At 40.8% G+C, this 16,092-nt stretch overlaps 2 protein-coding genes and 2 pseudogenes across 2 annotated transcripts; all 4 read right to left on the minus strand.

Annotated features, from left to right (window-relative positions):
• Positions 1-612: 612 nt before the first annotated feature.
• Positions 613-1,566, minus strand: LOC149043092 (uncharacterized; annotated as a pseudogene).
• Positions 1,567-2,322: 756 nt separating this feature from the next.
• Positions 2,323-3,146, minus strand: LOC149043093 (contactin-associated protein 1-like; annotated as a pseudogene).
• A 2,138-nt stretch (positions 3,147-5,284) lies between these two features.
• Positions 5,285-8,963, minus strand: LOC113677586 (uncharacterized). The gene is made up of 3 exons (XM_089211288.1): positions 8,550-8,963; positions 7,002-7,583; positions 5,285-6,717 (listed from the first exon to the last, which is right to left on the minus strand). Exons 1-3 carry the CDS (start codon positions 8,761-8,763, stop codon positions 5,570-5,572), a joined length of 1,944 nt encoding a protein of 647 aa, XP_089067414.1. The 5' UTR covers positions 8,764-8,963; the 3' UTR covers positions 5,285-5,569.
• A 3,484-nt stretch (positions 8,964-12,447) lies between these two features.
• On the minus strand, positions 12,448-15,679 carry LOC149043094 (uncharacterized). The gene is made up of 3 exons (XM_089213691.1): positions 15,652-15,679; positions 14,241-14,822; positions 12,448-13,962 (listed from the first exon to the last, which is right to left on the minus strand). The coding sequence occupies exons 1-3, from the start codon at positions 15,677-15,679 to the stop codon at positions 12,815-12,817; spliced, it is 1,758 nt and encodes a 585-aa protein (XP_089069817.1). The 3' UTR covers positions 12,448-12,814.
• Between the last annotated feature and the right edge of the window lie 413 nt (positions 15,680-16,092).

Here is a 16,092-nt window from a genome sequence, read left to right on the forward strand (position 1 = left end):
ACACTTGCTAGAACTTCAAAACCATGTGCGAACCAAAGTACTTATTATGTTATATATCCCAGAAGCACTCAGGCATACAATTATGCCAGGACTTCAACCTGGGTGAACCAAAGAGGATATATAACACTTGCTAGAACTTCAATATCTTGTGCGAACCAAAATACTTATTATGTTATATATCCCAGAAGCACTCAGGCATACAACTATGCCAGGACTTCAACCTGGGTGAACCAAAGAGGATATATTACACTTGCTAGAACTTCAAAACCATGTGCGAACCAAAGTACTTGTTATGTTATATATCCCAGAAGCACTCAGGCATACAATTATGCCAGGACTTCAACCTGGGTGAACCAGAGAGGATATATAACACTTGCTAGAACTTCGATACCATGTGCGAACCAAAAGTACTGCTCATGTTATATATCCCAGAAGCACTCAGGCATACAATTATACCAGGACTTCAACCTGGGTGAACCAAAGAGGATATATAACACTCACTAGAACTTCGATTCACCATGTGCGAACCAAAATACTTATTATGTTATATATCCCAGAAGCACTCAGGCATACAACTATGCCAGTACTTCAACGCAATGATTTCAATCCAGATAATGAACAAGTAGATCTGCTGAAAAAATGAAAAGTGAACCAGACTTTTCTTACTCATGCATTGTTCTTTGGTAACATTCCTTAGTTACTTTTCATGTGCAACAATATTGTTTACTTTCCTTATCACACTAAGTCAGTCAATTGCTTCCAGGGCTTGCTTCGGGTCTTTTTTTCTCAGCAGCTGTTCTGCGATATCGCTCATCACTTTAGCCACTTCAACATTCTGGTCCACCTGATCGGCGAATAAAGATGCAAGAGGCACCTGGAACTTATCACAAACATCGCCGATCAAGGTCCACATATCGCTTGTACTGTACTGTCCGGGTTGTCCTTTGCCAGGTCCTGTGTGCCTGAGCTCAGCGTCGATTGACCGCCGTTTTTCACCTCATCTCGAAGGGCCTCTAACTGGGAAAGCGCAACTTCAAGTTCAGCCTTAAGCTTAAGATTTTCATCTTGACTCTTCTCGATATCCTCTATGGATATGGCTGACCTTGAATCGACTCCAAATACTGTTTGTACAGGGTCATGAATTTTGTCCTTGTTGTTGTCACGTGTGTCAGTCGCTGTTTGGCAATCTTCATTATCTTGGCCAATATTTAGGCTGTTGATGCCATCAACCAACCAACTGTACTTTTCTTCTTCGCCCGCTTTTAGTTTTTGCCGAAGTATCGCGGAAACAACGCCGAAAGAAGAGGCTATGAATACCTTTTCTTTGTGAACTAGTCGTCGATCCAAGTGCCCGCCATTTTTAAGATTCGAGAGTTGCACTGTGTTAAATTCTTTTGGAAAGCTTGACACCAAAGGGCTACTCGACATGAATTTTCCTACAGGAATGCCGCATATTTTGGAATTCAGGAGATACCAGTCCCTCGAATCGCTCGTGGAGTGCAGCTATTTTGCTCTTCGAATATCGAAGGCATCCATGCCGCACAGCACCTGATCGAAATGAGAACAAATTTCCCGCTCTTGCGAGTAATGTCTGAAATTCAACCTCAAGAAAAGTCAAAAGAAAAATCCAGCCCCTCAAAATAAACAGGATTGACGCCATTGGAGATTGTACACAACGGTGTTAAGGTAATCACCGAACGCTCCCCTGTTGAAACCACAAATCGAAAGCGATGATAGCTACTGAGCCGGATCATGACGTCACACCATAGCAACCAAATCCCCACGAATTTTTTAACATCCGGTTTGCTCTGGCTCGTCATGCAAAGAGATAGGAAGTGCTTCTTTTCTCGTACCCAAGCCTCTCTCAAGGCTTATATGTTGATCGTGACAGATAATAGATTGGCAGCCTTCCTTCCTTCCATCCTTAGTCTAGTCCAAGGCTAAAATAGGGTCATACAAACAATGAAAAATGCTGTTTTTGATGGTATTGGAATCTACTCTGTTTAGATGATTATTTTTAGTATTCCAAATGCTATGCTTAACATTTATAGTGTAATTAGAAAGTTACCTCCAATTTCTAGAGCTTTGGGAACGCCATGCTAGGGATGACACTGGCAGGGAAGGACATAACGAATGGCATTAGAGAACTTGCTCCACACCGATTTGAATACTTTCACTCATAAAAAGACTAAAGAATGGTCATCTTTCAGAAAATGCCACAGACCTTCCTTGGCTGGCTGCTTTGTTTATTGACGTTATGTAAGGGTTGGAAAATCAATGGGTTTCTTCGCAAAAGAAAGTCAAGCTAAAGAAATAAAAAAGTTAGCTTTTTAAAATCTCTTAAATCAAGTCCTTACTTAAAATTAATGCAACTGAATTTCAGAAAGATTGATATTTTTCCAAGTTCAGTCACACTTGCTGCACTGCATATATTAAAATGTAGCCTTAGGCCACGCCATAACACTTGAGTTTTCCTAATGTATGATATCCTTCTTCTTGTGAATCATCCAAGTCTCCGAGTCTGATCTGGGTCACGGGGAGAACAGACTTGTCTGTCAACAGACCGCTGTCTTCTCTCCAGCCACTGTCACTGCGACCGTTGTAACAATTACACTTTTTGCCATTAGAACAAGAATTTGTTACTCCACATGCGCACATCTTATCATGGCCTGTTGCTCCTCCCCTGTAGTTTATCTGTATTCTATCACGTGACACCCATAAAGCGCTATTTTCCTGGATAAAAGCTACGTCATTGTTGCATTCAAACTTAATAAACTGTTCACAGTTCTGTGAAACTCGTGTGAGTGCTGCCAGCTGAGCGGTGCTAACTTCAGTGTATCGCACATCTTTAGTGTAACATCCGCAACCACTACATCCAAGATTGTTGCCAACTGAGTTCTTCTCTCACAGTCATGACTGATGACCGTCACGCCAATTCCACCTTTGTTACCCATGTCACAGTACAAATTGAAGGGTGTCACGCCTCCTTTGCCATCAGGATCAATCATATAAAAATACTACAAGAGGTTTGTTTTCGAAATTCAAGCACGGTAGTTGCAGTAACAAAGCGATGAATATTTCGTGCGATGCAAGTGTAGGATCCAGCATCGTGGCGAGCAACATTTTTTAAAAGTAGAGAGCCATTTGAATAAAGGATATGACCTGAGGGCAGACCTTGGCTGTTCCGCTGCCGTACGACTTCTCTTGCTCCTTGTGCTTTGCAAGTCAATAACACATTTTCTGAAGGTGAGACTAAACGTTTATGGGGAGGGAGTAATGTGAACTTGGGTTGTTCAAACGCGGTGACTTGTGTATGGGCTGAGTCCTCGTTAAGAATGTTCTTTGCCGAACATATGTAGTTTCCACCGTCTGTTTTAGTCACATTGGTTATTTCCAATCTGCCATTAAAAACTCTTAATCTTTTGGTTTACATGTGACCGACTGCTTTTCGCTACGTGACTGTTGGTGTCGGCTGACCGGTAGCTTGGCAAACCAGACTCACCTTGTGTCCTTCTTCAACGATAACTAATGAGGGTTTTTGAATTATTGATGCACCAACTGAATGAAAAACCGAGAGGTAAAAAAGGTAAGCAAACTTCCGTGTCCCCCCGAGGTAATGATCATGATCATATTTTTTTTTCCTCGGAGTTGATTTTAAAACCGTGAGGAAAAAACTTGAGAATTAAACATTTTCTTTCTTCCTCATGAAGTCGCCTTGTTCCATATATCAAAGAGCAAAAGTATGATTTACGCTCTAGCTACATCAATTTATATCAGAACAATCTAAAAAATATAGTTCGTAATATATTTTTGTGGGTCAAGTGAATAACAACTAAATGTTTTATTTCTTACCTTGAACAGTCAACCTAACCGATGACGTCATAACCCCAAGAATATTCCTCGCTTCACAAGTATAGGTTCCATCATCTGTTAACGTGACGTCATTGATAACCAGGCCACCAGCAGTTAACACGACTCGTTTATTCGCGAGAAGACTGGAGTTATCTCTCAGCCATGTGACTTTAGGCTGTGGGTTTCCTTCAACCTCACATTGAAACGACGCTGTACCAGTTTCGTTTACAACTATAGACATGGGAGGTGTCACAATAGAGGGAGCTGAGATTGATATACAAGGCTCGCCCTTAGCCCTAGGAGGGCCATAGGTCCGGGAGGTCCTTGAATGCCCTGAGGGCCCTGATTTCTTTTGGGTCCCTTTACTCCCAGTGGCCCGGGTGGTCCATGTTTACCTGGGAAGCCTCTTTGACAAGGACCGCCTCGTCTTCCCCTTATACTCTTGAGGCAATGAACACTGCAGACAGTGTGTCTCTTAAGGTTTTATCTATCTTCTCATGTGAAAATTATTCTAAAAAACGTTTCTCTCCTGAGTATTTTTAGTTTTTCAAAGCTGTAATCTCAAGCGAATTAAAGCTCCTCTTAAGCCTTCCTTTAGTGTGCTCTAGTTGTGAATTCCCTTAAGAATTAGTTTTTCCGACCGCTTTAGTAGTTCATCAATAAAAGTAACATTAAGGGGTAAAAGATTTATTCTTTGGCACATGAAATGTTATATTTTTAAATCAAAATGAAACGACACGAAACAGAGCCAAAATAATCATCATTTGAGTAGAGAAGCACGTGACTCTTTGACTGTTAACTGATGTGTTGAGGTTGATCTAAAGAATTTTTACAGCGAAAAAAAAACCCTACATTTTAAGTCTTGATCCGACTCGTCTTGAAAGCTAAGAGAAATAAAATGTGGGCACCAGAGGAGTTTTTTTTCCTGTTGTTGACGCTAAAAGGCTCAGTATCAATCTTAACAGATGTCATTCTGTTTGCTTACGATTCAAAAACATCCTTTTTTATAGTTACGCTTTTGATTTGAAATAAAGGGTTAAATAAAAAAAATAAAGAGAGAGAGACAGGAAGTGCTTCTTTTCTCGTACCCAAGCCTCTCTCATGGCTTATATGTTGATCATGACAGATAATAGATTGGCAGTCTTCCTTCCTTCCTTAGTCTGGTTCAAGGCCACAATATGGTCATACAAGTGAGGAAAAATTCTGTTTTGATCTTATTGAAACCTCTTCAGTGTAGCTGATAATTTTTTGTATTCCAGGTGCTATGCTTAACATTTGTAGAGTAACTAGAAAGTTAGCTCCAATTTCTAGAGCTTTGAGAACGCCATGCTAACGATGCCACTGGCAGGAAAGACATAACCAATCTTATTGAAGAACTTGCTTTACACCAATTTGAATTCTTTCACTAATAAAATACTGAGGAATAGTCATCTTTTAGAAAATGTCCGACCTTCCTCGGCCAAACCTTGTCTATTTACGTAATGTGAGGGCTGGAAAACCAATGGAGTTTCTTCGCAAAAAAAAAAGAAACTTGATCACTTGATCACCCAATCAAGCTAAAGAACTAAAAAAGTTAGATTCTTAAGATCTCTTGACTCAACTCCTTCCTTACAACCAGTGCAACTAAAATTCAGAAATATCTTTTTTGTGTTTCCAAGTTCAATCACACTTGCTGCACTGTAGTAAGCTGCTGTACTGTATATATTAAAAGTTGGCCTTATGCCACACCATAACACTTGAGTTTCCCTAATGTATGATATCCTTCTTCACTAAAATCATTCAAGTCTCCGAGTATGATTTGTGTAACTGGTAGAGCAGACTTGTCTGTCAACAGACCGCTGTCTTCTCTCCAGCCACTGCCACTGTTGTGACAATTACACTTTTTGCCATTTGAACAAGAATTTGTTACTCCGCATGCGCACATGTTATCCGAGCCTGTTGCTCCTCCCCAGTAGTTCCTCTGTGTTCCATCACGTGACACCCACCAAGCGTAATTTTCCTCGATAAAAGCTACGTCATTGTTGCACTCAAACTTAATAAACTGTTCACAGTTCTGCGAGACTCGAGTGAGTGCCGCCAGCTGAGCGGTGCTGACTCCAGTGTATCGCACATCTTTACTGTAACATCCGGAACCAGAACATCCAGGAATGTTCCCAACATGAGTTCTTCTCTCACTGTCATGACTGATGACCGTCACGCCAACTCCACCTTTGTCACTCATGTCACAGTACACATTGAAGGGTGTCACGCCTCCTTTGCCATCAGGGTCAATCACGTAGGTACCTGAAGATGTTCCTCCATGGAGTGTTTTAATTTCACCACAAGTGCTTAGTTTTCCAAAGTCGAGCTCAAGCACGGTAGTTGCAGTAACAGAGCGATGAAAATTTCTTGCGATACAAGTGTAGGATCCAGCATCGTTGGGAGAAACATTTTTTAGAAGTAGGGAGCCATTTGAATAAAGGATATGACCTGAGGGCAGATCTTGGCCTGTCCGCTGCCATACGACTTCTCTTGCTCCTTGTGCTTTGCAAGTCAGTAACACATTTTCTGAAGGTGTGGCTGAACGTTTATGGGGAGGGAGTAACGTAAACTTGAGTTGTTCAAGCACGATGACTTGTGTATGGGCCGAGTCCACGTTAAGAAAGTTCTTTGCCAAACATAGGTAGTCTCCAGCATCTGGTTTAGTCACATTGGCTATTTCCAATCTGCCATTAAGAACTCTTGATTTTTCGTTGGGCATGTGACCGACTGCTTTTCGCCATGTGACCGTTGGTGTCGGCTGACCAGTAGCTTGGCAAACCAGACTCACCTTGTGTCCTTCTTCAACGATAACAGATGAGGGTTTTTGAATAATTGATGCACCAACTGAATAAAAACCGAGAGGTAAGGAAAGTTGAGCAAACTTGCTAAGTGTTCCCTCAGGGTAATGATCATAATCAAAAAGGTTTTTCTGGGTTGATTTTAAAGCCGAGAGAAAAAACTTGAGAATGAAACATTCTTTTTCTTCCTCTTGAAGTCGCCTTGTTCCATCAAAGCGCAATAATATGATTTACGCTACACATCATTTTATATCAGAACAGTCCAAAAATATAGTTCGTAATGGATTTTTGTGGGTCGAGTGAATAACAACTGAATGTTTTATTTCTTACCTTGAACAGTCAACCTAGCCAATGACGTTATAACCCCAAGAATATTCCTCGCTTCACAAGTGTAGGTTCCATCATCTTTTAACCTGACGTCATTGATAACTAGGCCACCACCAGTTGGCACGACTCGTTTATCCGCAAGAAGACTGGAGTTATCTCTTCGCCATGTGACTTTAGGCTGTGGATTTCCTTCAACCTCACATTGAAACGAGGCTGTACCAGTTTCGTTTACAATTATAGGCATGGGAGGTGTCACAATAGAGGGAGCTGAGATTGATTGACCAGGCTCACCCTTAGCTCCAGGAGGGCCCATGGGTCCGGGAGGTCCTTGAATGCCCTGAAGGCCTTGATTTCCTTGAAGTCCCTTTACGCCCTGTGGCCCGGGTGGTCCATGTTTACCTGGAGGGCCTCTTTGACCGGATCTGCCTCGTCTTCCCCTGATGCTCTTGGGGCAATGAACACTGCAGGCCTGGCTCTTGATAGCGAGTCGTACTTCTTTTCTGATCGCTTCACGATCGATGGTTACACTGCCGTTCGATCTCCCGTCTGTATTTTTCACTTGCCGTTTGTAACGAATTTTTGGTTCTGCAAGAAATATTACAATATAAGTGCGGCTACGTTCCACTCACCTTATTAGGCTACTTGCAACATACCCGGAGCCTGTTTTAAAACGAGGCCAAGTGCGGAGGCTCTCATACGGAAATGGTTATTTATTACTATGGACATGGCCTCATTTTGAAAGCGAGGCCGTTTCGAACTCGAAAATGGCTTATTCAAGTTGGCTCGATTTCCAGCAGCTGTCTAAGAAATGAGTGAACTCGACAAAACGACAGAAATTGAGCCGAAACCAGAGATTAGTTGCGATAACGGCGATAATTCGATTTGTTGGTTGTGATACTCGACTTTTTCCCGTGTGTCTCTTAAGGTCTTTTTTATCTTCTCATTTGAAAATTATATTGAATAAAAGAATTCTGTGCAAAGTATTTTTAACTGTTTCAAAGCTGTAATCTCCAGCGAATTAATTTTCCCCTGAAGCCTCCCTTTATTTTACTCTTGTTGTGAATTCCATCAAGAATTAGCCCCATTCTCAGCCGCTCGAGTGAAAAATAAATGAAATTTTTGGGTTGTAATTCAATAAAAGTATAAAAAGATAAACTTCAATTCGTAAAACAGCCTTTGCACATGGAATGTCATGTCTTTAAATCAAACCGACACGACACGAAACAGAGCCAAACAAGTCGTCATATGAGTAGAACAGCACGTGACTCTTTGATAGTTGATTGATGTGTTGAGGCTGACCTAGAGAATCTTTACACCGTCAAAAATACCAATTAAGAAAAATTGCTTGGGTCGACATCCCTATGCTTTAAGTTATAAAGGTATTCACGAAAGAACGAGGAGACGAACGTTTTAACGAATTTCAAATGAAAACTTTCTACTTTACAAATAGACTTCTCAACTTTTTAAACGTTACTCAGGATCTGCATCAACTAATTCTAGTTCATAGTTAAGGTCGTCCTACCGTTCTAAGTGTTTTGCGCATAAACTAACCTTTATGCGAGTAAGGGAATAACATGATCATCTCATTCGTTTTTTCGTCGTTTGCTGTGTTCTTCGGCTCGACTTTCTCTTCTTTGGGTTGACTCAAGGCTTGAAGCATTTGACGATGAGCGTAAAGCTCGATCTCGACGTGAATCAGTCCCGCGAAGCAAATAACGAAGAGAAATAACGATGAAAACACCAGCTTGTTATGAACTGGGGTCATCTCTGATTTCTCCGTAACACTGTTCGCCTCGGCGAGGTTGCGAGGAAGTAAAGTCTTTGTTTTACGAAAACTATATAAACCTGGGCCGATGTAATCACAAGGGAGGCATAAAAAATACGCAATGAGTTTTGGTCATCTAATCCGTCAGTCTGATCCTTTGTTGTTTCCTCAGCTTGTATTGCATTCAACTGCATGTGACTGGTTTCAATTTTCATGTCAACGAGTTTTTAGATTGTTGATGAAAAGTTAAAGGTCAGGTGAGGAATTAATTTTAGAAAGAACCTTGTTTTGATTTTGACGCGGCTAGTTCTGAGAAAGACTCTATTCAGAAAAAGAAAGAAAAAATCTGCATTGAATGGCCCCAACCTGCTTCTAGAACTTCGTTGTTTCTCTTGTTACCTTCAGACTTTTCAACCAGATGGGGAAGAATATGCTTTGGCAAAAGCGTCCCAAACAGAGAAATAAGACCTTGAACATTCCAATTTCTTTACTATTCGTCAGAGTGCGGGGCTTGTGAACCAAGCGTGAAAAATCAGTGATATTGCAATTTGAAAAGCCTCTTATGACAGGAAATTCGAATTTTTTTAAACTTTTCTTGATATTAGAGCGCCACGTTCATCAATGTAACTGTTGAGCAGCGTGCTAATGAAATTTTTCAGTAAAAACAGCTAAATCTTTAACTACGAGGTTTTTGTTATATGAATGAAGTCTTTTTCATGTTATTGTACGTTAATATTACGTTATGGAGACGCCATGTAAACAGTGTTAGAACCCACAAAAAACGCAAAAGTATATAGCAATGTTTCTTTCTTAGTCAGCTCTGTTTTTTTCCCAGACCATATCAATTATTCGCCAATCATATCTCTTAATTTTTTTTCTCATGGAGACGCTATGTAAACAGTGTGACCAAGAAAAACACAAATTTAAAGTATGTTGCAACATTTCTTTATTACTCAGCTCTGGTGTTTCCTCAGACCATATGAATTATCCGCGAATCATATCTGTCCACTTTTCTTAACCTTCCAATCTCTATCGTTTTCGCCGACCGAAACTTGTTGAGCAGAATATCAATGCAAGCGTGCCTCCAATTTCGTGACAGCATTCTTCTGCATCATTAAATTAAGAAGAGCTCTGAGGGGAATAAAGAGAAGTCATTCATCACATCTGGATGCTTCCTTGGCTTCTGGTTTAACTGAACGAAGAAATGTAAATAGAACTGAAGAATAAGAAAGGTTCTTTGTACACAAAAATTCTTAATAAAGCTGGAAAGTTAGGAAATTGATAGGTTCCTAACAGTTCCTACATACCTACATATGATAACTTTATTATAACTTTATAACTTTATTTATAACTTTATAACAACTTTATTGGGTACGTCTTCGGATAGACGGACGCCAAATGGGTTAGTGCAGCGGGACATGGAGTCCCATACGGGGCACTACCCCTCTTAAATCCACCCAACCCAACCCAGGGGAGGACATCCATCACACAGTAATCTCGTGCGTGGGAAATTAACGTCTCCTACCCCAAACCCTGCAGGAGACGGGACCTCCGGCTTAACGTCTTATCCGAGAAGACGAAGCAAGGTGAGTGAAGCGGCTTGCTTAAGGCCACAACGTAGTACTCCGGCCAGGACTCGAACCCGGGCCGTCCGACCCAGAGTCCAGCGCTCAGACCACTGGACCACTCACGCCTCACCTCAAAGCTCCGCAAGCGCACATCTTGTCAGAGCCTGTAGCCTTTTTGTAGTTGTTGTTTGTATGTCTGTCTGTCTGTCCTTTTTTTTTTTAAACCTTTTTTTCCTTGTTGATAACACTGATGGGGTGTATATAATTACGTGTTAGAAATGTCAAAATTAGTGGAAATTTTAAACTTAGCTTTTCAGCTTGTTTTAATAATTGCTCAAAATTATCCGAATCAAAACTACCAACCGCGGCAATCAAGTGTACAATTTCAAATGCGACTTAACCCTTTAAACCCTAAGAGTGACCAACATGTGATTTCTCCTTACAGTAACACTGCTGAATCATTCATTAAGATCATGAGAAGAAAAGAAATGATCGCCAACCCGAAAAGCTATGATTGTTAAACAAATTCTCCTTGTCAGTACCGAAGGAAATGTACAGAGAAGAGTATATAGAATATGGATGCTGATGTGAGGGTGTAAAGGTTTAAATCTGCGGTAACGTTATGGAGTCAACGGACATTTGGTTTTCGAGGCCCGGTAACTCCTGCGTAGTGTAACGTTAAGCCACACCATAACACTTCAGTTTTCCCAACGTATACCCTTTTTCGTGCGGGTCATTCAAGTCTCCGAGTCTAATTTGTGTCACAGGCAGAACAGCTTTGTCTGTTAACAGACCGCCATGTTCTCTCCAGCCACCGAAAGGGCCTCTACAATTATACATTAAACCGCTAGAACAAGAATTTGTTACTCTTCATGCGCACTTATTGTGATGTCCCGTAGCTCCTCCGCAATAGTTCGTCCGTGTTCCACTGTTCACACGTTCTTTGATTTTTCCATAACACGGAACGGAAGGCGAAACTGTAGTAAGATCTGTCAAGCATAAAAATAGCTTCTTCAAACTGCAACACAAGTATTTATAATCAAGCGAGATATTACGCGTGGGTATGGAGTTCTTACCCTCGAGTGACCTTGTGCTTTCTGGTGTCAGTTTATACTGGTCAAGTTTTATTTCTCTTTCTTCCTATAAGAACTTCCCCGGTCAGCTTAGGATTTGCAATTGCAATTGTGACAATGTCACAATCGGTTGGATGCAACCGTGTTCTGGATATCTTAATTAAGAAGAATTATTCGCCGATGTAACATAGAATTGACGTTGCTTTCCTTGTTCGAGGAGTCACGGCGTGCTTACTAGAAAAGGAATAACGATTCAGGATTTCTAGAGCCTTAAACTTCGGATTGGTCCACTTCTTCTTTTGCGTTTTCAGATATTTATCTTTCAGTGGGTGCTGACAAAGAGATAGGAAGTGCTTCTTTTATCGTACCCAAGCCTCTCTCATGGCTATTTTGTTGATCCTGCGGGATAATAGATTGGCAGTCTTCCTTCCTCCAGCTCCATGACTTGCACAATAGCAAAGTCGTTGCCTAATAAGTTCTTTACAGAACATGATATGTAGTCTCCACCGTCTGTTTTAGTAGCATGGGATATTTCAATCTGCTATTAAGAACTCTTGATCTTTCTTTTGACATGTGACCGACTACCACGTGGCAGCTTGGCAAAAAAAATCATGATCACCCTATCAAGTTAAAGAACTAAAAAAGTTAGGTTTTCAAAATCTCCTAACTTACAACTAATGTAACTAAAATTTAGAAAGATTGATATTTTTTTGTTTCCAAGTTCAGTCAACCTTGTTGCACTGTTGTAAGCTGCTGTTCTGTATATATCAAAATGTGGCCTAAAATAGGGTCATACAAAAATAACGAAAAATGCTGTATTGATGGTATTGAAGTCTCTTCTGTGAAGATGATCATTTCTAGGATTCCAAATGCTATGCTTAACATTTATGAGATAACTAGAAAAGTAACTCCAATTTCCAGAACTTTGGGAGCGCCATGCTAAAGATGTCACTGGCAGGAAAGACATAAAGAATGGCATTAGAGAACATGCTCCACACCGATTTGAATACTTTCACTTATAAAAAGACTAAGGAATAGTCATCTTTCAGAAAATGCAACGGACCTGCCTTGGTCGGCTGCCCTGTTTATTGACGTATTGGGTCGGAAAACTAATGGAGTTTCTTCGCTAAAAAAAGTCAAGATCACCCTATCAAGCTAAAGAAATGAAAAGCTAGGTTTTTAAAATTTCTTGGTAACTCAAGTCCTTATTTAAAACTAATGCAGCTAAAATTCGGAAAAATTGATATTTTTCGAAGTTCAGTTACACTTGCTGCACTGTAGTAAGCTGCTGTATTGTAAATATTAAAATGTGGTCTTATGCCACACTATAACACTTGAGTTTTCCTAATGCATGATATCCTTCTTCATTAGAATCATTGGCAGTTACTATAAACCTAATACAATGTAACCTTAAGCCACACCATAACACTTAAGTTTTCCTAATGTATGATATCCTTCTTCATTAGAATCATTTAAGTCTCCGAGTCTGATCTGGGTCACGGGGAGAACAGACTTGTCTGTCAACAGACCGCTGTCTTCTTTCCAGCCACTGTCACTGCGACCGTTGTAACAATTACACTTTTTGCCATAAGAACAAGAATTTGTTGCTCCACATGCGCACATCTTATCAGAGCCTGTTGCTCCTCCCCAGTACTTCATCTGTGCTCCATCACGTGACACCCACCAAGCGTAACTGTCCTGGATAAAACCTACGTCATTGTTGCACTCAAACTTGATAAACTGTTCACAGTTCTGTGAGACTCGAGTGAGTGCTGCCAGCTGAACGGTGCTGACTCCAGTGTATCGCACATCTTTTCTGTAACATCCCCCATAATAACATCCAGGAATATTCCCAACATGAGTTCTTTTCTCACTGTCATGACTGATGACCGTCACACCAACTCCACCTTCGTCACTCATGTCACCGTGCACATTGAAGGGTGTTACGCCTCCTTTGCCATCAGGGTCAATCATATAGGTACCTGAGGATGTTCTTCCATTATGTCTTTTTATTTCACTACAAGAGGTTGGTTTTCGAAATTCAAGAACAGTAGTTGCAGTAACAGAGCGATGAAAGTTTCTTGCGATGCAAGTGTAGGATCCAGCATCGTGGTGAACAACATTTTTTAAAAGTAGAGAGCCATTTGAATAAAGGATATGACCTGAGGGCAGACCTTGACCTGTCCGCTGCCACACGACTTCTCTTGCTCCTTGCGCTCTGCAAGTGAGTAACACATTTTCGAAAGATATGGCTGAACGTTTGTGGGGAGGGAGTAATGTAAACTTGAGTCGTTCAAACACCATGACTAGTGTACGGGCCGAGTCCTCGTTAATAATGTTCTTTGCCGAACATATGTAGTCTCCACCGTCTGTTTTAGTCACATTCGCTATTTCCAATCTGCCATTAAGAACTCTTGATCTTTCGTTGGACATGTGACCGACTGCTTTTCGCCACGTGACTGTTGGTGTCGGCTGACCAGTAGCTTGGCAGACTAGACTTACTTTGTGTCCCTCTTCAACGACGACAGATGAGGGTTTTTGAATGATTGATGCACCAACTGAATAAAAACCCGAGAGGTAAAAAAAGGTGAGCAAACTTCCTAAGTGTCCCCTCGGTATAATGATATAATCAGAATTTTTTTCCTCGGGGTTGATTTAAATCCGAAAGGGAAAACTTGAGAATTAAATATTTTGTTTCTTCCCCTTAAAGTCGCCTTGTTCCATCAAAGCGCAAAAATATGATTTATGCTCTATATCAATTTATGTCGGAACAGTACAAAAAAATATACTTCGTGATGGATTTTTGTGAGTCGGGTATGAATGTTTTATTTCTTACCTTGAACAGTCAAACTAGCCAATGACGTCATAACCCCAAGAATATTCCGCACTTCACAGGTGTAGGTTCCATCATCTTTTAACGTGACGTCATTGATGACCAGGCCACCACCAGTTGGCACGACTCGTTTATCCGCGAGAAGACTGGAGTTATCTCTCAGCCATTTGACTTTAGGTCGTGGGTTTCCTTCAACCTCACATTGAAACGACGCTGTACCAGTTTCGTTTACAACTATAGACATGGGAGGTGTCACAATTGAGGGAGCTGAGATTGATTTACCAGGCTCGCCCTTACTTCCAGGAGGACCCATAGGTCCGGGAGGTCCTTGAATGCCCTGAGGGCCCTGATTTCCTTGAAGTTCCTTTACGCCCTGTGGCCCAGGTGGTCCATGTTTACCTGGGGGGCCTCTTTGACCAGGTCTGCCTCGTGTTCCCCTGATGTTCTTGGGGCAATGAACACTACAGGCTTGGCTCTTGATAGCAAGTCGTACTTCTTTTCTGATCGCTTCACGATCGATGGTCACACTGTCGTTAAATCTCTTTTCTGTATTTTTCACGCGCCGTTTGTAACGAAATTTTTGTTCTGCAAGAAACTTCACAGAATAAGTTCGGCGAAGTTCAGCTCAGCTTATTAGGACACTTCCAACATACCCAGAGTCTCTTTTAAAAAGAGGCCAAGTGCGGAGCCTCTCTCACGGAAATGGATATTTATTACCATGAACATAGCTTCATTTTGAAAGCGAGGCCATTTCGAACTCGAAGATGACTTTTTCAAGCTGGCTCGATTTCCAGCAGCTGTCTGGAAAATAAGTGAACTCGACAAAACGACAGAAATTGGGTCGAAACCAGAGATTAGTTGCGATAACGGCGATAATTCGATTTGAGTTGTGATACTCGACTGTTTCCCCTGTCTCTTAAAATTGTTTTAAAAAACGTTTTGTCCAAAGTATTTTTAACTGCTTCAAAGCTGTAATCGCCAGCGAATGAATACTACCCTGAAGCCTTCCTTTATTGTATTCTCGTTGTGAATTACGTCAAGAATTAGTTTTCCCGGCCACTCGAGCGAAATCTATTACAATTTTTTGGTAGTTCTTCAATAAAAGTACCCATTAAAGGGTAAATGACAGCTTTTATTCGTAAAACAGCTTTTGCACACGAAATGTTATGTTTGAAATCGAACTGAAACGACAGGAAATAGAGCCAAACAAATCGTCATTTGAGTAGAAAAGCACACGATTCTTTGACAATTGATTGATATGTTGAGGTTGACCTAAAGAATTTTTACACTGTAAAAGAAACCACTCCATTTTAAGTATTGATCTGATTCGCTATGACAATCAGACGGGAAGAGTCTGTGATATCATGCTTTGGCGACGAAGGGAATAAGACCTTGAAAAATCCAATTTCTTTACTTTTCACAAGAGTGCTGGGCTTTTCCATTGAGCGTGAAAAATCAGGGATATTACATTTGCAAAAGCCACCCATAAACCAAATTAAACTTTGAATTTTGAAATAAAACCACCACATTCATCAATGGGTGATTGCTCATGTTATTGTTGAGCAACGTGCTAATGAAAGTTTTTAGTTAAAACAGCAACATCGATCTGAAACAAGAAGGGTTTTGTTTTACTGGTGAAACCTTTTTCATTTTATTACACGTTAACATTACCTTATGGAGACGTCAGGTTAATTAAGGCCTGGGTCACCCTGTCTTTAACCCAAATTTTCACAAAATTGAGAATAACTTAGCTATTTTGCGAGGGATTTTTCTCATACTTGGCAGAAATGTGTATCACTACCATCTCTCTCGGACTGAATTGTGGCAGCGTAATATGATACTCTCAACAGCCAAA

The sequence above is a fragment of the Pocillopora damicornis genome, chromosome 7, assembly GCF_964200805.1.
Source record: "Pocillopora damicornis chromosome 7, jaPocDami1.2, whole genome shotgun sequence".
NCBI classification, from domain to species: Eukaryota; Metazoa; Cnidaria; class Anthozoa; order Scleractinia; family Pocilloporidae; genus Pocillopora; species Pocillopora damicornis.

What these genes read in the sequence shown, in the direction of transcription:
- LOC113677586 (XM_089211288.1), bottom strand. Translation starts at nt 8,763, where the DNA reads ATGACCCCAGTTCATAACAAGCTGGTGTTTTCATCGTTATTTCTCTTC. An exon ending in ATTCCCTTACTCGCATAAAG is followed by an intron (nt 7,584 to 8,549) that starts GTTAGTTTATGC and finishes TATTTCTTGCAG; the next exon opens with AACCAAAAATTCGTTACAAA. An exon ending in GGCTAGGTTGACTGTTCAAG is followed by an intron (nt 6,718 to 7,001) that starts GTAAGAAATAAA and finishes GTTTTTATTCAG; the next exon opens with TTGGTGCATCAATTATTCAA.
- LOC149043094 (XM_089213691.1), bottom strand. Translation starts at nt 15,679, where the DNA reads ATGGAAAAGCCCAGCACTCTTGTGAAAA. An exon ending in GCCCAGCACTCTTGTGAAAA is followed by an intron (nt 14,823 to 15,651) that starts GTAAAGAAATTG and finishes AGTTTCTTGCAG; the next exon opens with AACAAAAATTTCGTTACAAA. An exon ending in GGCTAGTTTGACTGTTCAAG is followed by an intron (nt 13,963 to 14,240) that starts GTAAGAAATAAA and finishes GTTTTTATTCAG; the next exon opens with TTGGTGCATCAATCATTCAA.